This window comes from Dama dama, chromosome 30, assembly GCF_033118175.1.
Source record: "Dama dama isolate Ldn47 chromosome 30, ASM3311817v1, whole genome shotgun sequence".
Classification (NCBI taxonomy): Eukaryota; Metazoa; Chordata; class Mammalia; order Artiodactyla; family Cervidae; genus Dama; species Dama dama.
Window position 1 is genome coordinate 81,003,417 of NC_083710.1, and position 21,520 is coordinate 81,024,936.

The following is a 21,520-nucleotide window of genomic DNA, read 5'->3' on the forward strand; positions in this document are numbered from 1 at the left end:
GATCCAGGGCATCTAGTAACATGAGACTTGGCGGCTCCTTCTAAACCACATTGTGGCTACCCAGGACTCCAGAATTTCCCGCCCAGACAACTCGCTGTTCCGTACACACATCTCCCCAGTCCGTCCTTCCACTGGCCAATCCCACCCCCAGTGTGTACATGCGTGGTTCAGTAAGGGTTGGCAAAGGGTCAGCCTTTGGAGAAGAGAGAGAGAAGCGGGTGGCCCTCCGTTTAGGGACTTCCATTTGCCTTTTTGCCCCAGCAGGTAAATGTTAGAGGTGGTCTTTTTCTTTTTTTAACTTTTTATCCTGTATTGCAGTATAACCGATTGATGAACAATGTTGTGATAGTTTCAGGTGAACGGCAAAGGGACTCGGTCATACACACACACATATCCCTTCTCCCCCAAACTCCCCTCCCATCCAGCTTGCCACTTAACACCTAGGAGAGTTCCCCATGCTCTACAGCAGGTCCCTGTTGGTGATCCACTTTAAATACAGCAGTGTGTACCTGTCCATCCCAAACTCCCTAACCATCCCTTCCCCCTATGCTTCCTCCTACCAATCATAAGTCCCTTCTCAAGATTTTTTTGATGTGGACCATCTTTAAAGTCCTTATTTGAATTTGTAACAATATTGCTTCTGTTTCACGTTTTGGTTTTTTGGCCATTATCTTAGCTCCCCAACCAGGGATCGCATCTGAACCCACCCTGCTTTGGAAGGCAAGATTTTAGGACCGATCCCTGGGAGCGATCTTACATCTGTTCATGAGAATGACAGGAAGAAATTCCATCCGGAAATGTTTTCTCTGATTTTAAGGCCAGGGCACAGTTTGGATGGTTCTGTTTCATGAGAATCTACTGCCTCTAAAGGTCTTCTTAGAACAATGGGAGAATGTTTCTTCCCTTCCGTAGAAGGGTCCACACCTTTCCCAGGTGACTGCCTGCAGGCTTTGAGAGCTCATAGCTTTCAGCTGAAGTCCAGCTTCCTCTGAATTTGAGTAAGTCCATCACTTTTGAGCAGGAAGGCATGCTTTGGTCTCAGTTTCTTGATCTTTATAATGGGAACACTACCCCACTCTCTGCCACATCTTCCCCATGTCTAGCCAACTTTCCTTCATCCTTTGGCCTTTAGCTCAAATGCCATCATTTTTTTTTTCCATTGAGAAAATTTTTAGTGAAATATATTTGACATATAATATTGTGTGAATTCCACATGGACAACATGTCAATTTGATCCATTTTTATATTGTAGCATCTTGACTAGATCAGATGCGTGGAGTTAAGATGGAAGTAACTGGCAACCTTTCCTCCCTTTATATTCCTGATTTTATTTTATGTCTGCTAGCCCAGTGATTCCAAGAGCAGGGATCATGTCTCCTTAATTCTCTGCTGCATCTTCTTTACTGGCACAGAGCCTGACACCTCATAGATGCTAAATCTGTGTTTGCTAAATGAGTAAATGAACGTGTGGTTATTGTCACAACTGGAGAGAGAATTTCCTAAGTGACTGGCACCAAGTAGGTGCTTCGCAAGTGACACTCATGATTTTTCAGTGCCATTGACACTGGAATCACACGTTGCATCTTCTCATACTCAATCCGTGGGGAAGAACGGGGTGAACTTGGAACAACTACAGTCTGAACTGTCCAAGTCAAGAAAAAAATGTGGTGTGATAAACTACTGGCCCGAACGAGAAGCATGACACACTTTTTAAAGGCTTAAGGAAATGAGAGATCCATAATTTAAAACGCAGGATCAAAAGTACAAAAAAGCGGTCCTTAACTCATTTTGCTTGCCCCTCACAACTCATACCACAGACAGTCCAATAGTGCACTTTCTTGAAGAGCAAGGGGTGAAAAGGAATTCCCTCCTGACATCACCTAACTCCCCCGTTCCTCTTCTCATCTCTGGGGATTATCTTATCTGTCCCTTTAATGTCAGCCAGCCCAAAGAGCCTCTTGTCAAATATTTCTGGGGCCTGCACTTGAAGAAAGGAACGAGTCTCTCAAATCTGTGAACAGGACATTTTTCTTTCTTTCTTTCTTTCTTTTTTTTTATGTCAAAATAAACCATCTGCTTGTACAACTGTTTCTAATTACTTCCCTGCCTAGACTCTCCACTTGAGGGGTTTGGTACCAGCACCCCGCCCAGAGCGCTGCCGCCCAAACCCTCGCAGGCAGCTCGTCCACGCCCTCGCAGCTCCGGGTAGAGCCCGGGTCCTGCACGCCTGGGTGTTTGCAAGTCCGTCTGCCTGGCCGTCTGCTGGGGGCACCTCTCCCCGCTCGGCCTCCCTGCCCCCCCGGAGCCCCACCTCGCAGCCGCGCTCCAGCCTCTGCAGCCTGGAGACTCAGCATGCGTCCCGCAGGCTTGGGGAGCATCTTGCTGCTGGTGTCCGCCCTTCTTCTGCCCGGGGGGCTGTCAGCTGTTCCGCAAAGCTTTTCGCCGACTCTGAGGTAAGTCTGGTTTGTTTTTCTTGAAGACAGACCTGCCCTGCCTTGCGTGGCGGGACTCAAAGCTCCGGGATGGCTGCCCCAAGCCAAGAGCAGTTAGGAAGTTGGACGCCAGATCAACTGATTTTCAACCTGTTCCGATTTTTCTTCCATCTACATTGTGTATTGCCTTACCCCTGTTCATTTGCCCTTCCTTGGGAAAAATACAATCATCGAATACATTTATCATTCTCTGCTATTCCAATACGTATCAGGAGGAATTTTCTGCCAGGCCAGGTATACCTTTGTGCTCTCACCGCCTAGAAGGCAGAGCGTGGGGCTGGCATTAACATTTTGCATGGCATTTTCAAAGAGAATTGGAGGCACATCTCGATAACTAACCTTGTATGCTTTATAGTTCATAAGTATTTTATGTTTTAAAAGTATAGTTTATAAGTATTGCTTATTGCAACTTGAAAAAGCTTTATGTCCTCTGCTATCATAACCTGTATGGTTCTTTCTATGTAACCATCTCTCCTTTTTCATAAAACAACTGCCCCTGGCCATCAGCTAGCAACAGGACTTTTGAAAGAGAACTGAAAAGTCAGCCAAGGGTCAGACTTTGGATTAATTTTGGATTAATTTGCATTTAATCTAAATGCGCTGTGTAAGGTTCGGTGGCAGACCTCCAAGGGGCAGGCCCGGATCTTCCAGTTCACCTGGAAGACGGACCTCTTCTTCGGCGGGCCAGGTCACCACTTAGACATCTGTGGTCATTTCTCCGGCGATGACCAGTGGATGGCAACAGCTTGGTCCTCGGAGAAACGGGGGAGGAGGGGGTGCCCAGGCTAACGATCCCCAGGGGGTTGGCGGTCGATCTCCAGTTCGGGATCTGGGTGGACCCTGGGAGGCCGCGGCGGCGGGGCGGGTGGGGGCTCAGAGCAGAAGGGGCAGTGCCTGGACGTGACCGTGGCCCCCGCTGTGGTCTGTCGCCCCTGCAGGAGCGGCCCGGGCGCCGCCGCGTGCAGGCTGTCCCGGGCCGAGTCGGAGCGCCGGTGCCGCGCGCCCGGGCAGCCCCCAGGGGGCGCTCTGTGCCACGGCCGCGGCCGCTGCGACTGCGGGGTGTGCATCTGTCACGTGAGCGAGCCCGGCGTGTACTTCGGGCCCCTCTGCGAGTGCCACGAGTGGGTGTGCGAGACCTACGACGGCAGCACCTGTGCAGGTAAGGGCGCGGCGCCGGCCCCCGCACGCGCTCCCCGGGGGTCCTCGGCCCCGCGGGGGAAGGGAGGCTGGGGACCACCCCATCCGTGTCCTAGAAGCCACCGCCGGGGCGGGGGCCTGCCTTCCACCAGTCGGTTCTGGAATCACGTCTCTTAACCCCGACCTCCGCCCTAGGGCCCAGACTTCAGTGGGAATAGTATTTGCTAAGGTTCACTCGCTCGATCACAAATCTCAGCCTCTACTGTTGCTTCCTCCTTACAGACCAAACCTCCCCACTTCCCCGTAAACGGAGTTGTTTCGCTGGGCCTTCCACTCTGATCACGCATGTTAATCGTAATATTTGCAGAGTGGAAGCCTCTATTTGTTTTAAATGGAAGGGTAGCTGATCGACAGTGTGGTGTTGGTTTCTGACCCGTGTTTTCTTTCTTTACCGAGGAAGCGCAGGAGAATCTTATTTTCCTACATTCTAGGGAAGCCCACTGTGTTTTTGAATGTGGATTTGCGCTCTTATAGGCAGCGTTTAGTTGACACGTAGTGGCGTATATCAGAAAACTGTACACCAAGACCAGCAGGCCTGGATTTTCTTGGAAGCGATGGCTTCTGTATTGTTTTCGCTGCTCCCATTTTTTGGCTTCAGTGCAGCTTGGTGTTTTGTAAGGGCGGGGGGCAAATAAACTCATTTCCTTTGCACATTTTAAAGGAGTGATTTGGGTTCTCATACTGGAAGAGGTCAAGCTATTTCTTCGAAGGGAACACCCCTAACGTCTATAACCAGTTTCACATCACTGCGCCGTTTGCTTGGAGCCAAGAACCTCAATCAGGTCATTGTGAATGATCCAGGCCCTCGGTCAGTGAAAGCGCATTCTCAGTGCACTTTTGTGGGAATACACACAGTGCGTTCCCACCAGTGTTTGGCAGACTCATAGGAAAAAAAAATCCACTTATTTTACCCACAGTGTAGCTGAGAATGAGAGTCCAACAGTAACAGAGAGATCAAGCATGAGTTTATAGCAAGATTTTTTTTTCTTCTGTGGCATTTGGGCCTCGAAGCACAGGGAAGGGAAAATACTTAATACGCGGGCTGTTTGTGAAAAAAAAAAATAAGTCATGTAAGTAACTTGGCGGGCCACGGGTGCTTTTGCGTGTTTGTTTAGCCTTGGAGGCTGCAGTTCAACCCTTTAAAAGTATTGAATGCCGCAACTTATTTTAGCTTGTCAGTCCCACATGCTACAGTGCTATTAAGGGCAGCCGTTTGGAATGAATGCTAAGTATTGTCTAATATTTCTCTCCAAATTCAACTGTTACCTGGCTTCTCTGGCTTTGATTGCCTCTGGCAAGGCCTCCTCAATATCGTGAGTTCTGGACACATTTTTGCAGGGCATTTTGCATTGTTCTTTCTTTGGAAACATAAGAAGCAAGATGCAGTTTTCAGCCAGTAAGCTAGTTCTGGTTACCAGTAGCCTGAACTCTCCTTTTAAAGAAGTTGATCGGTTTCCTTTCTGTTAGTTAAAGGGTAGTTGTGGTATGTTTATGTACTCTTGTTTATCTCCCATGGAAAATGAGTTTTTGTTTCATCCCACCATCTTTGTCACTACATTCCTTCCATCCTGGTGCAAAATGCAGCGCTGAGTCATGCATGGTTTTGTTTGCTTGTGTGTACATTCCTGCTTCTCTATATTTAAGACTGAATGAAAGAACCATGATTGTTTCCAGTCCTCATCTTTCTGACTGTCGCCCATTGATGCCGGCCCACTGGGCCTGGTGTAGAATCTGCCCCTGCAAATGCGCTGGCTATATTTGCCAGGTCAGTGAGGACAGCCTCACACACAGTCTGCCTGGTTATCTTGCCAGCTTGCCCGCTTGTTCTGTGCTTCAAGTTTAGCTCCTCCATTCTGTCTGCAAGAAATGATTCCTGTATTATCGCCAGTAAGAGAGAAACATGGGCTTCCCCAGTGGCTCTGCAGGAAAAAGAATCTGCCTGCAATACAGGAGACACAGGAGACATGGGTTCGATCCCTGGGTCAGGAAGATCCCCTGGAGAAGGAAGTGGCAACCCACTCCAGTATTCTTGCCTGGGAAATCTTGTGGACAGAGGAGCCTCCTGGGCTACAATCCATGGGGTCGCAAGGAGTCGAACATGACCGAGCACTCACTCAAGATAGAAGCATAGCAGGTTGTCTTTTATGTTTTATGTGCGTCTGGGCCTTGGTCTCTGTGATAAGCCCCTATAGGTGATTTTCAGAAATAGAGTAACTTCCAGAGACTTCCCCCACCTCTGTGAAGAAAACACAGTTCTGCTCTGGCAGGGTATCATAGAGTGGTTAAGACTGTGGGCTCTGGGAGAAGTTTTCCAGGATTTGAATCCCACCCTTAACATCTGTCTGAATTTGGGCAGTTACTTAACATTCCTTAGGCTTGATTTCTTCATCTGTAAAATGGGAATAATAAAGTAGCTATCTTAGGGGATTGTTGTGAGGTTTAACAGATGCAGGAGACTTAAAATACTGTTTTGCATAAAGTCAGCACTCAGTACACTTGAATATGCTTGTATGTGTCTATATAACATTATTTTGGGATGCACAGAAGGTGAGCTAGGGTGAATGGATAGAAAGAGATGGATAGATAAAGAGCCTGGCTTTCTGTTTGTTAGTCAGTTGATACTGTGAAAGCAATTTAGTTTCTTTAAAGTCTTGGGGGTGGGGGGGGACCTGTTATTGATCCAAAGTTCAAAAGGTCAAGCAAGGACAGCGATTTTGGCTCAACCTGAGAGCAGCTGTGGGAGATACACTGTGCTCTTTTCAAGTTAAGTCCACTGGGATTCTTACACCCTGACTCATAGGAGACCTACTTATTTTAAATGAGCTGGTTGGGAGTGAGGATGTTTACACACGATCACAAGTGGTCTATCTCTCCCAGTCTCCACTGGCTCCTGGCACATGGATCTTCCTCCAAATTCCATAGCATAAAGATCTGACTCAGCGATTGTTCATGTGGGAGTGATGGTCTAATGAGGAGTAAACTCATTTTGATGAAATATTTCTTTAAGAATAGTCAGATGTTTGATTCTGTAAAAACAAACTTTTGGTTTGGACTTCAGGATATCCTGAATAACCCCCTGGGTACCTGTGATTACACTTAAAGTATTGGTTTCTTAAACATTTTTCCAATCAGTTTTTGAAATACATCACTTAAAAGAGATTCCGTTTTAGGAACTTGGAAAAGCTAATTGAATCCATTGTAGTCAGTTCTATAAAGTGCTATTGAATGGCAACCCACTCCAGTGTTCTTGCCTGGAGAATGCCATAGACAGAGGAACTTGGTGGGCTACAGTCCATGGGTCACAAAGAGTCAGACACGACTGAGCAACTAACACACACACATGCACACACACACACACACATAAAGTGCTATATGGCCTTCCCTGATGGTGCATTGGGTAAAGAATGTGCCTGCAGTGTGGAAGATGCAGGGGACTTGGGCTTGATCCCTGGGTCAAGAAGATGCAGGGCTCAAACCCATGAGTCACATGGACAGGAGAGCCTGGAGGGTTACAGTCCAAAGGGCGGCAAAGAGCTGGACACGGCCGAGCGACTGAGCACTCACACTTGCACACACAGAGTGCTGCACATTTGCTAGACTCTCTGTTTACTATGAAAGATGTGCTATTAAAGATGTTGTTGTGTAGTCGCTTAGTCATGTCTGACTCTTTGTAACCCCATGGACTGTAGCCCACCAGGCTCCTCTGTCCATGGGATTTCCCAGGCAAGAATACTGGAGTGGGTTGCCATTTCCTTCTCCCGGGGATCTTTCTGACCCAGGGATTAAACCTGTGTCTCCTGCATTGGTGGGCGGATTCTTTACCACTGAGCCACCAGGGAAGCCCTGTAAGATGTTGTAAATAAATGTATATGTATAACTGAATCACTTTACTGTATACCTGAAACTAATGGGACATCGTTCATCAACTGTATTCCAATATAAAATGAAAAGTTAAAAAATAATAAAATGAAGGTCAGTTAACTCCTAAAAAAAAATAAAGGTGCTACAAAAGATGAGAAATACATGACAGCTTCCCACTGAGTAGGGAGGTATACATGACAGTTTCCCACTGAGTAGGGAGGTTCAGAGAAATACCAAATGCCTATAAGTCAAGGAAGAATATAATTTCTATGCATTTCTATGAGGGTTCCATTAAGGTAGGAATTAAATGTTGTGGTTTAAATTCTGGAAAAATTGTAGCATTTGACATAAATCTTTTAGTGTAAGGAGGTTTTTATTCCAAAAGGTGGGCAATTGGAATTCTGAGTGAGGAAAAATTGAAGAAATGGTTGAGAGGCAGAAATACATGTAGGTGTGTTTGGAGAAGAGTGAAGGGTTCTGGGGCTGGCTTCACTGGAAATTAGGGCTGTGGGAAGCCTAGTGGAAGATATATTGAGAGCTGCAGCTGGATATCTGGCAGAGAGCTCTGAACCTCACGGTGAAATGAAAAGTTAAAAGTGAAAGTTGCTCAGTCGTGTCTGACTCTTTTGCAGCCCCATGCGGTCCATGGAATTCTCCAGGCCAGAATGCTGGAGTGGGTAGCCCTTCCCTTCTCCAGGGAATCTTCCCAACCCAGGGATGGAACCCAGAACTCCTGCAAAAGAATTGGAGGCAGATTCTTTACCAGCTGAGCCACAAATGAAGCACGCTGAATGTGAAGCCTGTGCTCAGTTAAGCAGTATATAGGACCCATGAAGCAGTTTGAACATGGGAGTTTGAACATGATTGATGGTCAATGCTTTGATTTATGGAAAGTAATATGGTGCCTGGGGGCCCAACAGGCTGGGATAGATACTTGATGGGGAGGAACTCAGGTTAGATCATGTTTAAATACTAGTTTCCTGGGGAGAGAATAAGGATAGAATTATGAGGCATTTTAAAGACTGCTGGAAGATAGAATCATATGCTTTAGTACTCAGGGATGAGTAAGATGGGGTCAGTGATAGAACTGATGGAAGAAAGTCAGCAGAAAGAATCAGAAAACTCATCAATGGTGAAAAGGCCCTGCTAAATTAAAAACACTTATTTTTTATCTGGAATTGCTGTGAAATGAAGAATGATTGCTTGTAGAATGAGTCTGGACTTTATGGCACTTCTCGGGTTAGATTGGAATCTTGTCTGAATTGTTAACTCGAGTTAACTTGTTTCTGTCATTCATCCCTGAGATAGTCATTTGATTTCTCTGAAAGTTAGTTTCTTTTTCTGAAACGTCTTTATGGATATAAAGGACTTGACATTCTGCAGGATATTATTCAGAATAATTTTTAATCTTTATGTATAAATACATTTAATATCTATATAATTTAAAGATTAATTTATTCAGTTCAGTTCAGTCTCTCAGTCGTGTCCGACTCTTTTCGACCCCATGAACTGCAGCACGCCAGGCCTCCCTATCCATCACCAACTCCCAGAGTTTACTCAAACTCATGTCCATTGAGTTGGTGATGCCATCCAACCATCTCATCCTTTGTCATCCCCTTCTCCTCCCACCCTCAATCTTTCCCAGCATCAGGGCCTTTTCAAATGAGTCAGCTCTTCACATCAGGTGGCCAAAGTATTGGAGTTTAAGCTTCAACATCAGTCCTTCCAATGAACACCCAGGACTGATCTCCTTTAGGATGGACTGGTTCGATCTCCTTGCAGTCCAAGGGACTCTCAAGAGTCTTCTCCAACACCACAATTCAAAAGTATCCATTCTTCGGCACTCAGCTTTCTTTATAGACCAACTCTCACATCCATACATGACTACTGGAAAAACCACAGCCTTGACTAGATGGACCTTTGTTGGCAAAGTAATGTCCCTGCTTTTTAATATGCTGTCTAGGTTGGTCATAACTTTCTTTCCAAGGAGCAAACATCTTTTAATTTCATGGCTGCAGTCACCATCTGCAGTGATTTTGGAGCCCCCAAAAAGATTAATTAATATATTTAATTTATTCAGACTATGAAACATCCTTATAAGCATTGATTTAAACACACATCGTATGAAAATACTTAAAATATAAGGAAATACCCCTAATATGGAAGCATTAGTAATTTTTCTCTGGCAGCTATTTCTGATGTCTACACTGTTAAGTAGTATGAGAACTGTATATGATTATTCATGAGAGCTGGGTTTTCTGAATCCTTATAGTCTGTCCTAGAACTGTTGGACCTACTTGCTCCTCACAATTGCATTTTTCTTAAAAATTTTTTTTCAAAATTGGAGTATAGTTGTTTTACAATGTTTCCACGGTACAGCACTGTGAATTAGCTATTAAGTGTGTGCATGTATCCCCTCCCTCCTGGACCTCCCTTCCATCCTCCCATCCCACCCCTCCAAGTCATCACAGAGTACAGAGTTGAGCTCTCTGTGTTATATAGCAGCTTCCTGCTAGCTATCTGTTTAACATGTGGTAGTATATCCATTGGAGAAGGAAATGGCCACCCACTCCAGTGTTCTTGCCTGGAGAATCCCAGGGACGGGGGAGCCTGGTGGGCTGCTGTCTATGGGGTCGCACAGAGTCGGACACGACTGAAGTGACTCAGCAGCAGTACATCCATGTCTGTGCTACTTTCTTAATTCATCTCACATGCCCCTCACCCCATGTCCACAAGTCCATTCTCTACATCTGCTTCTCTATATCTACCCTGAAGATAGGTTCATCAGGACCATTTTTCTAGATTCCACATATATACATTAACATATGGTCTTTCTTTTTCTCTTTCTGACCTACTTCACTGTGTATGACAGACCCTAGACTTATCCACATCTCTACAAATGACCCACTTTTGTTCCTTTTTACGACTGAAGAAGATGCCATCGTATATATGCACCACAACTTCATTACCCACTCCTCTGCTGATGGACATTTGGGTTGCTTTCATGTCCTGGCTCCCATAAAGAACGCTGCAATGAACATTGGGGTACATGTGTCTTTTGGAATTGTGGTTGCATTTTTCTTAGATAATTGAATAACTGTCTCCAAGCCTATTTTGTGGAATCACTCCTCGGTTTTTCTTTCTTAATCGTCTTCGGTTTTCCACCTTGCTCCCCGTAGCTGCAGTTCTATATCTGAAGAGTCAACCTGCCCTGGATCATAGAGTGCTAGGGTACATGTTTATTGTAAGACATCCACATCGTAAGTGGCGCTGTGCGGTTCAAACCTTGTAGTTCAAGGGTCAGCTGTATTTAGTGAAACATTACTACACGTTCTAGAGACACTGGGGTAGGGTTGTTTAATCACAGGAATGCAAGCCAACTTAAGACTGCATAGTGATCATTCTAGTTCTTAAAACTCCGATTTCCAGTCCCGTACTTCAGTCGTCTCCCTGCTCTCCAGACTTTTCTTTCTGTCACTATTCATCATGTTTATTTCATTTTCAGATACTGCTCATTTAGGGCAAGGAGTTCAGCTATTATTTCTATTATCTTGTTTCTTGGTCATCCACAGTCTTTGAAGTCTTGGTGTCTATTCTAAGAGTTGATATCTTTAGGTATTAATGTTATATATATATTCACTTTTTGCAAATCTTGCTTTATAATGTATATGTACTTATAAGTAATATAAATACCAAGGCCTGGGGAAGTTCTCTTTATATATATATATATATATATATATATATATATATATACACACATATATATATATTCTGATTGCCAGTTAAAGCATATATATGTGTGTGCAAATATGTATTTACTACCTTAAGTTTATACACATATGTTAAATACATGTGAATACATAAATATGTCTTCAGACATATGTCTGCATGTGTATGTGTTTATGTCGTGTATGTGAGTATTAATACATGAGTATATGCACAATTGCATTTACCTATGTGTATTTATGTATGTGTGTGCATCTAAATGTACCACAAAGACACACACATATAACCCCTCTTTCTGAAAGACTGCTGTCTGCAGAGGGGAGTCCATTCCATTTTCAAATCTTTGCAATGCTAATACTTCTGATAGAAAAGGCACCTTGGGTTGTTACCACATTTGTAAACCAATAGCTTATTGGGGAATACTTTGGGTGACTGCCTCTTCAAAACATCTCATGAAGACAGTGGGAAGTTACTTGGTTGGCTCCTAATTTGGTTCTCTTTTTCACTGTTCAGTCAATTAAATGTTATTAGGCTGCTGAAGTCACATTTGAACTCCAATTCATATTTGGTAAGAATGAATGAATGAAAGTCGCTCAGTAGTGTCTGACTCTTTTTGACCTCATGGGCTGTGGCTTATCTGGCCATGGGATTCTCCAGGCAAGAGTACTGGAGTGGCTTGCCATTCTTTTCTCCATGGGATCTTCCCAACCCAGGGATTGAACCTGGGTCTCCTGCATTGCAGTCAGATTCTTTACTGACGGAGCCACCAGAGAAGCCCCATGTTTGGTAAAGAAGTTCTCTAATTCTAATACTAAAACTTTGTTCATAGACAGGAATGAAAAAATGACTCCCTTTCCTACTTTTTAAGTGAAAAATAGTACTGCTTTTGTCACTAACATATTTTTACTGTACATACATTTTAAGGAGAATTTGAAAATTCCTTAAGGCCCCCTGTTCCATGATGAAAACTTGAGTCCAGGGTTAGATGCAAAATCACTGAGGATTCTTCTTATAGCCGGCAGTCCTAAAACTATAAACCAAATCATAAATTTTCTCTGTCCTCAAGGCAATAATATCTTCTTGTCTGGTTTTGCCTATAGCAATAAATTCTACTATTACAGAAATTTGATTTCCTGCTTAGTTCATCTGAATTTTCTAATCATACCTCAGCAGGGAGAAACAAGGAAATAAATAAAATGAGATAAATCAACGTTTATGTCTAACTGGACTGGGCTTCCCAGATGGCTCAGCAGTAAAGAATCTACCTGTAACAGGAGACACAGGAGATGTGGGTTCAGTCCCTGGGTTGGGAAGATCCCCTGGAGGAGGAAATGGCAACCCTCTCCAGTATTCCTGCCTGGGAAATCCTGTGGACAGAGGAGCCTGGCAGACTACAGAGGTCACACAGAGTCAGACATGACTGAGCACAGGCACGAACGTAATGAGAAGACAACTGGATTAGGAGACAGAAGAAATAGATGGAGGTGTGTGGGGGACTGAAAGGGAGCTAACTTGTAGGAGGAATTTGGTTTAGCTTTCTCCCTTTCTTCCTGCCTAGAATGCATGTGGAATTCCAGAAGCCTGTCTTTAAAGTTGAAGTATAGTAAATTTACAACATTGTGTTCATTTCAGGCATACAGCACAGTGGTTTTCAAATGTGAGTGTGTGTGTGTGCGTGTGCATGTGTGAGTGTATGTTTTTTTTTTCTGTTCTTTTCCATGATAGGTTATTCTAACTTATTGCATATACTTCCCGGTTTTGTACGGTAGGACCTTGCTCTTTATTTGGTATATATAGTAGTCTGTACCTATTAATCCCATACTCCTGTTTTATCTTTCCCCTTTGGTAGCCGTAACTTTGTTTTCTATGTCTGTGGATCTATTTCTGTCTTGTAAATAAAATTTTTTTGTGTTATTTTTAGTTTTCACATGTAAGTGAGATGTAATATTTGTCTTTCTCTGTCCGACTGACTTCACTCAGTAGGATAATCTCTAGGTCCATTCACGTTGCTGCAAATGGCATTATTTCATTCCTTTTTATAGTGGATATTTCATGTTGTGTGTGTATATTTATATATTATTCCATCTCCTTTGGGCTTCCTTCATAGCTCAGTTGGTAAAGAATCCTCCTGCAATGCAGGAGACCCCAGTTTGATTCCTGGGTTGGGAAGATCCGCTGGAGAAGAAATAGGTTACTCACTCCAGTCTTCTTGGGCTTCCCCTGTGGCTCAGCTGGTAAAGAATCCACCTGTAATGTGGGAGACCTGGGTTCAATCCCTGGGTTGGGGAGATCCTCTGGAGAAGGGAAAGGCTATGGACTGTAAAGTCCGTGGGGTCGCAAAGACTCGGACACGACTGAGTGACTTGCACTCACTCACCACCTCCTTTTATTGCCATATATACTTTAAGTGCCTCAGCAGATAGAATGAAATTCAAGTAAGTTAAATACGTATGTGCCATGTCTCCCCTTCAGTCTTATTGTTAATTATAGCCTCTTGTTAATACTAAATTCAGGGTGTATACATCCCTAGTTTCCCATGATTATATAAATATGTGTTATAAACACATATAGATAGGTTGTTTCCATTCATTCTTTCTTACTTTTTTTCTTTAAGAATAGATCATGGCCCACAGTCTAGTTTATACATATATGATTAAGAATTTTCATAAGTATATGATGTGCTATAATATGAATGTGTTACTTCATTAGACTGTCTGCCTTTTAGTGAACACTCTGGTTGTTTGAAGTTTTTGTTATTTTTGTGTTTTTTGATATAGAGACTTGAAAGAGCATTCGATTAAAATTGCTCACACACAGTCATACACGCATACAGCTCTCTAGCACTCTGGCTCTTGCACAAGCAAGTACACGCAGAGTGAGTCGGGTTCCGAGGCACGTGAGAGGGTATCTCCAGGCAACAGAAGTGTGAATAAAAGTGTCTTCCTGTGTTGAGAATCTTGGCAAAGGGAAACTTCAAACAGGGTGGAACCGGGAGATCTGAAGCTTTTGTCCTTTGGGAAATTTTGATTCCAAGCCCGGTCTGGGATTCAAGGTCGTGAGTCACATCTGAGAAGGGGGAGGGGTACAGTACTGCGGGCAGAGAGGGCCACGGGGATGTGCCAGGGCATTTTCAGAGCCCCACACGGGTGAATTCTCAAGCTATTTTCCATTAACTCTTAAATTGATAAAGATTGAGAGCTGCAAGAAGGTTGCAAATCTCATTTTCTTTGGAAAAGAGTGCTTTGTCTTTTCAAGGATCACATTTCCTGGCAAATAAGAAACTCTATTTGGTAATAGAACTCATTCTTCTGTCTGCTCTAAATCATCTTATTTAAGGCTGGCTAGAATGATGGCTTTGTAAAGGGGAAAGAAAAATAAGACCTTGATAAGAGTGCTCGCTGGTCTGACCTTGTGTCGCCTCAGTCTTAATTTATGTGGTGGGACAGATTTCTGTGCCAAAGTGCCTATCATCCTAATCGTACGTGATCGCTTGTTCGAACACCAAATTGTTCCAAGTCAACAGTGACCCACTCCAGTTTCCTGATTTATTATTTTATCTGGATATTTCCTAGGAAAAGGCAGGCTAAATTTTTTTCTTAAAAGGGGCCAGTGAGTTAGATATTGCTTAGAAGTTTCTCTTACAGCAGTGCATGAACGTACATTTGTGATTTAGCCAATGAGAATAAGGAGCCAAAATCAGGAAATCAAAAAGCATGGTTAATGTATTTCCTAATTGGTCATTATTGCTCTTTCAAAGCTGTCATTTTCTGCTGTGCACAACAGTTAGACAAAACTAGTCATTTCTCTGAACAAAATGACTTGGCCATTTAATTAAACCCCTTCTTCTCCAAAATACAGAAGACAAGTTATAGACGTTCTTCTTTTTTGCTTTATTGATCAACACCATTATTTATATAAATTCTAAAAGCAGTATTGATGTGAAAATAACTTATCTTTAAGAAAGGACATTTTTAAGAAACTAAGAAAATATTTTTTTGAGAAAGAAAGCAAATAATTGATTTGTTAGCTGTGTACTAGATAGACTTCTTTTGATTGCTTCCTTGGATAGATTTGAGTCCTAAAATTAGTGTTGTATTAGTAATACAAAAGAATAATAGAAAAATATCAATTTACTTTTGAGCATGCTTTGATGGAAAATATTTTCCATACATCTGAATTCATTCACTTTGCTGACAAAAGTCCATATAGTCAAAGCTATGTTTTTTTCCAGTAGTCACGTGCAGATGTGAGAGTTGGACCATAAAGAAGGATGAGTGCTGAAAAATTGATGCTTTTGAACTGTGGTGCTAGAGAAGACTCTTGAGAGTCCCTTGGACAGCAAGGAGATCAGACCAGTCCATCCTGAAGGAAATCAACCCTGAATATTCATTGGAATGACTGATGCTAAAGCTGAAGCTCCAATTCTTTGGCTACTTGATGTGAAGAGCTGACTCATTTGAAAAGACGCTGATGCTGGGAAAGATTGAGGATAGGAGGAGAAGGGGACAACAGAGGATGAGATGGTTGGATGGTATCACTGGCTCAATGGACATGAGTTTGAGCAAACTCTGGGAGATGGTGAAGGACAGGGAAGCCTGGCGTGCTACAGTCCATGGGGTCACAGAGTTGGACATGACTGAAAGACTGAAAAACAACAGTGAATTTATTCACTTCTTCTATAACTTGAAAGAGGTGGTCAAAATTATTATTCTTCAGGGACTTCCCTGGTGGTCCAGCAGTTAAGATTCTGTGCTTCCAATGCAGGGGGTACAGGTTCAATCCCTGACTGAGGACCTAACATCTCACATGCAACACGGCACAGTCAAAAAGTTTTATATATATATATATATATATATATATATATATATATATATAAAATTTTCTATCTATCATACTGAGTAACCCAAGAAGAAATATGTCCCCAAATCAATAGGTAGCTTCTCTTCAAGCATATTAAAGTTGTCCTGAGACAACATATTTAGGGGAAATTGTTCAGTTGCTGAGTCTTGTCTGACTCTGCGACCCCATGGACTACAGTACACCAGGCCTCCCTGTCCAACACCAACTCCCAGAGCTTGATCAAACCCATGTCCTTCGAGTCAGTGATGCCATCCAACCATCTCATCCTCTGTCGTCCCCTTCTCCTCCTGCCCTCAATCTTTCCCAGCATCAGGGTCTTTTCCAATGAGTCAGCTCTTCGCATCAGGTGGCCAAAGTACTGGAGGTTCAGCTTCAGCATCAGTCCTTCCAATGAACACCCAGGACTGATCTCCTTTAGGATGGACTGGTTGGATCTCCTTGCAGTCCAAGGGACTCTCAAGAGTCTTCTCCAGCAGCACAATTCAAAAATATCAGTTCTTGGGTACTCAGTCTTCTTTATGGTCTAATATTTAGGGGAAATATTTTCATGAGTTTGGAGTCTTGAAATGAAAACCTCATTATTCAGGAACCTCATTTTTCCATTGAAAATATATCTTGAGTTTTTTCGTTTTTTTTGTGAAGAAGCAGATTGTGCCTCTCCTTTCTGTCTTATGTCAGAGATAGTGCACATAAAAGCTCAAATATTGGGCAGGAGAAAGAACACCTCATTCATTTAGCATCAGAAGAAGTCCAGGTAACAAATCACTGAGACTAAATTACTCACACCAACAAAGAGCTTTTCTCTCAGCTGTAATTGAAGTTCTTAGAGTGATTGCATTTAGCACTGAATAAGTGTTCACTAGAGTCAGCAATAGGGGAAACTCTTTCACAACCTTTGGTTTTCCTTTTCTATAAAGTCAAAAGAAAACATAGAAAAAAAGAAAAGATAACATAGGTAGGAGAGTTGAATGTATATTTCTTAGTTTCATGGACATGAACTAGTATTATTTTGTGTATTACCCATTTTGGATAGTATGAATAAATCAACTTAGATATTATTTTTGCTCTTGTAAAATTAAGGTGTTTGTAATATGAAATCCAGAAGTTCAAATACATGCATTTTAAAATAAATGTATGGCATTTTTTAGAATAAAGAGATGTGAATTGATGGAAATGCACCAGGAGAGAAGAAAAGTATGTAAAGAAAATGGAACAATTTTGATTAGGTCATCATGAGCATTTCCTTTGTGCCTTGAAGGTGGGCATGTCAATCTTTGTATCCTGATATGCGGGTTCTGGGACATGCTACATCTATCACTCATCAACCTGCCTGGTATGTGACATTCCTGAATGCTTCTATCTCAGACAGCCCTGCTTATATGCTGGATGAAGAATTTTAAGGCTTTTGAGGGACAGTACACTAACTTGTTACTAATAAAGCCTTTCTGTGCATGCGTATACGTGCGCTCAGTCATGTCTGACTCTGCCCACCAGGCTCCTCTGTCCATGGGATTTCCCAGGCAAGAATACTAGGATGGGTTGCCATTTCCTTTTCCAGGGGATCTTCCTGACCCAAGGATTGAACCCAAGTCTCCTGAGTCTCCTGCATTGGTAAGAGGATTCTTTACCACTGAGCCACCTGGGAATCCCAATAAAGCCTTCATTGATTTTAATAATCTGTCCTTTAGGAGAGCTAAGTGAGAATGTTTGGACAGGATGGACATGCAGAGGCAGACTGCTCTGGAAAATGCCTGGGAATTGGAGTTAAAAAACAAAGCAAGCTGCTTGTTCTTTCTCCAATATTGTTGTTCACTGTGTGTCCTTGTGAAAGTCACTTAACTTCTCTGAGCCTCAGTGAAATTAACTTTAACAAGCATTTATTAACTATCTCCACAAGAATGTCTAGAGAAGTACTGGGCAACAATAGCTATGCTCTGCTCTTTCTGCTCTGTGAGGTGGATAGGTAGGTGGGAGTTGAGGAACTGATGGTAATAATTTTCTCAGTCATAGGATTTAACATAAATATTTGAATATAGTGATTCTTCAGTGGAATTAATGGATTGATGCGATTGTGACAATCTGATGTTTAGATCTAACTTGGGGGTCATTATGTTTCCTTTTGAAGTGTAACCATGTTAAATTAATTACATGGAAGCTTATATTGGCATCTTGAGGATTTTCATGAAGGGATGGGAAAATTTAAAAGGAAAAAGCAAAAATGTATCTAGAAACTAATATTCAATGAGGGAATTCATATCATTATCATAAAAAGGAACTCCTTAAATATAAACATAATGTTCTGTGTGTCAGAGGGGAAGAGTTCCTTTCCACTGTACTTAAATATATAAAATCTGTCATTTTATGGCATCTTCCAGCTGATCTTTGTATAAATGCACGCTCCAAAGGCCGTGGTGGTACTGGTGATGGTGGTTTAGTTGCTAAGTCACGTCTGACCCTTGTGACCCATGCACTGTAGCCGCTCCTCTGTTCTAGAATTTCCCAAGTAAGAGTAGTGGAGTGGGTTGCCATTTCCTTCTCCAGGGGACCTTCCCATCCTAGGGATCAAACCCTCATCTCCTGCATCGCAGGTGAATTCTTTACCACTGAGCCACCAAGGAAGCTCCCTAATGTGGTAAAATACAGCAATTTAATGAAAACCAAAGTATTGACCCATGTCACCATATAAGCAAATAGGTTCAGTGGCTGTCTGTTTCCATGTGCATGTTCAGTAAGCCATTTATCTACTTTTTAATTAAATTACTATCTTTAATTTTCACACCTGTTCTGCCTTAGAAGAGTATTTTATGTAGCACGATGTGTTTGGTTTTTGGATAAGCTATTTTGGGACTTTCTTTTACGTCCTGAGAACTTCAAAAAAGCACTGGAATAAGTCTGTGTATTTGGTATTATTCAGATTTCTGTTATTTAGATTTTAAACAATGGAGCTCAATTTGTTTAAGAGGAAGAGTGTAAACAGTTTTAAATTGTGTGAGATGTCAGTACCACCAGTGGTTGGCCAGTGAACCATTGTAAAGTAATTGGCAGCACTGTTACATGTTTAGCTCATTAATTTAATGCAGAATATATTTCCTGTTTCTAGTGAAGAACTGTAGGTCTTTTAGGGACTAATTTCTCTATGAAGTTTGATTGATTCTGAAATTAAAAATACTTAGAGTTTTATTGGAAGTCAGTATGAGTATAAATATTTTTGACAAAAATGTATGTAATTATTATTTATAATAAGTTATTTGGTGTAAATTAGTCACCAACATTAAGAGCTAAAACTGAAAATGGACCACTTTTTCATATTTAAAGACTTATAGACAGATATAAAATTAGAGATACAGATCATTGTGTTGTGTGTGTGTAATCACTATGCCATTTGTTGGTTCAGGTACCAGCTATTTATGGAGAAACTACTTTGTGGTTAGTTGGGGTCTTTGTTTTCAGTCACTCAGTCACTCAGTCGTGTCCTACTCTTTGTGACCCCAAGGAATGCAGTATGCCAGGCTTCCCTGTCCTTCACTGGCTCCTGGAGTTTGCTCGAACTCATGTCCATTGAGTTTGTGATGTCATCCAACCGTCTTGTCCTCTGTCATCCCCTTCTCCTCCTGCCTTCAATTTTTCCCAGCATAAGGGTCTTTTGCAGTGAGTTGGTTCTTTGCATCAGGTGGCCAAAGTATTGGAGTTTCAGCTTCAGAATCAGTCCTTCCAGTGAATATTCAGGACTGATTTCCTTTATGATTGACTGGTTTGATTTCCTTGCAGTCCAAGGGACTCTCAAGAGTCTTCTCCAACACCACAGTTCAACCGCATCAATTCTTCGGCACTCAACTTTCTTTATGGTCCACCTCACATCCATGCATGATTACTGGAAAAACCATAGCTTTGACTAGACGAACCTTTGTCCATAGAGTAATGTCTCTGCTTTTTAATGTGTTGTCTAGGTTTGTCATAGCTTTTCTTCCAAGGAGCAAGTGTCTTTTAATTTCATGGCTGCAGTCACCATCTGCAGTGATTTTGAAGCCCAAGAAAATAAAATCTGTCACTGTTTCTATTGTTTCCCCATCTATTTGCCATGAAGTGATGGGACCAGATGCCATGATCTTCGTTTTTTCTAATATTGACTTATAAGTCAGCTTTTTCATTTTCCTCTTTCACCTTCACCAAGAGGCTCTTTAGTTCCTCTTTGCTTTCTGCCATAAGGGTGGTGTCATCTGCATATCTGAGGCTATTAATATTTCTCCTGGCAATCTTGATTCCAGCTTGTGCTTCATCCAGCCCGACATTTCTCATGAAGTACTCTGCATATAAGCTAAATAAGCAAGGTGACAGCATACAGACTTGACTTACCCCTTCCCCGATTTTGAACCAGTCCCTTGTTCCATGTCTGATTCTATTGCTTCTTGACCTGCATACAGGTTTCTCAGGAGGCAGGTAAGGTGGTCTGGTATTCCCATCTCTTTAAGAATTTTCCACAGTTTGTTGTGGTCCACACAGTCAAAGACTTTAGGGTAGTCAATGAAGCAGAATTAGATGTTTTTCTGGATTGCCAGTTTATTATCTGATGGATATGTGTTAGGAGCCAGAAGACTGAACAGTTTTACTCTTGAGCTCAACTCATTTTCTCTACAATATTGCATCCAGAGAAGCTTCTACTTATTGAATCATGTATTTTTATTTGTGTTTATCTAGCACACCTGGACTCTTTAAATACAGGTTACCATTTCATTAGGATTGTGAAAGATGAATGAGAAATAAAATGATAGGTTGTATGTTAAACAGATGTTAGTTGAAAATCTTGTTACTTTTACTATATTCAAAGTAAACTAAGATCTTTTTCATTATATTCCTTATGTATACATAATTTCCATTTAAGTTCATAAAAATAATATTCCACATGAAAATATCATGAACTTTCTATTATAAGAAAAAGAAATCTAAGTATTAAATAATTTTTGAGTGTACCTCCAATATTTGATTAATAAATGTGATGGAATTTAATTGTAGCACAGTATGATGTAGGAATAAACCCTGAATATACTATGAAATCTGTGTTATTCTGTATAATAATTTCTTCATGGCTTCCCTTCATATACTTTTCAGTGTATGAATACTTAAATAAGATGGAATAATTCAAGCTTGTATGGAGGGAGGGAGATGTCTTTCAGATGTGCTGGCGTGTTTGACTCTTTGGGATCCCATGGACTGTAGCCCGCCAGGCTCTTCTGTGCATAGAATTCTCCAGGCAAGAACACTGGAGTGACTGGAAACACTGGAGTGTGTTTCCATTCCCTTCTGCAGAGGATCTTCCCGACCCAGGGATAAAAACCTGGTCTCCTGCGTCACCTGAATTGACAGGTGGATTCTTTACCACTAGTGCC

The 21,520-nt window shown here is 42.1% G+C and overlaps 1 protein-coding gene across 1 annotated transcript in view; it reads left to right on the plus strand.

Moving 5' to 3' along the window:
* The first annotated feature begins 2,352 nt into the window (after positions 1–2,352).
* ITGBL1 (integrin subunit beta like 1) overlaps positions 2,353–21,520 on the plus strand; it is a 213,959-nt gene continuing 194,791 nt past the window's right edge. The window contains exons 1-2 of the mRNA XM_061132991.1: positions 2,353–2,453; positions 3,431–3,651. Of these exons, the coding sequence (XP_060988974.1) occupies positions 2,353–2,453; positions 3,431–3,651 (322 nt within the window). The remainder of the gene's footprint in view (positions 2,454–3,430; positions 3,652–21,520) is intronic.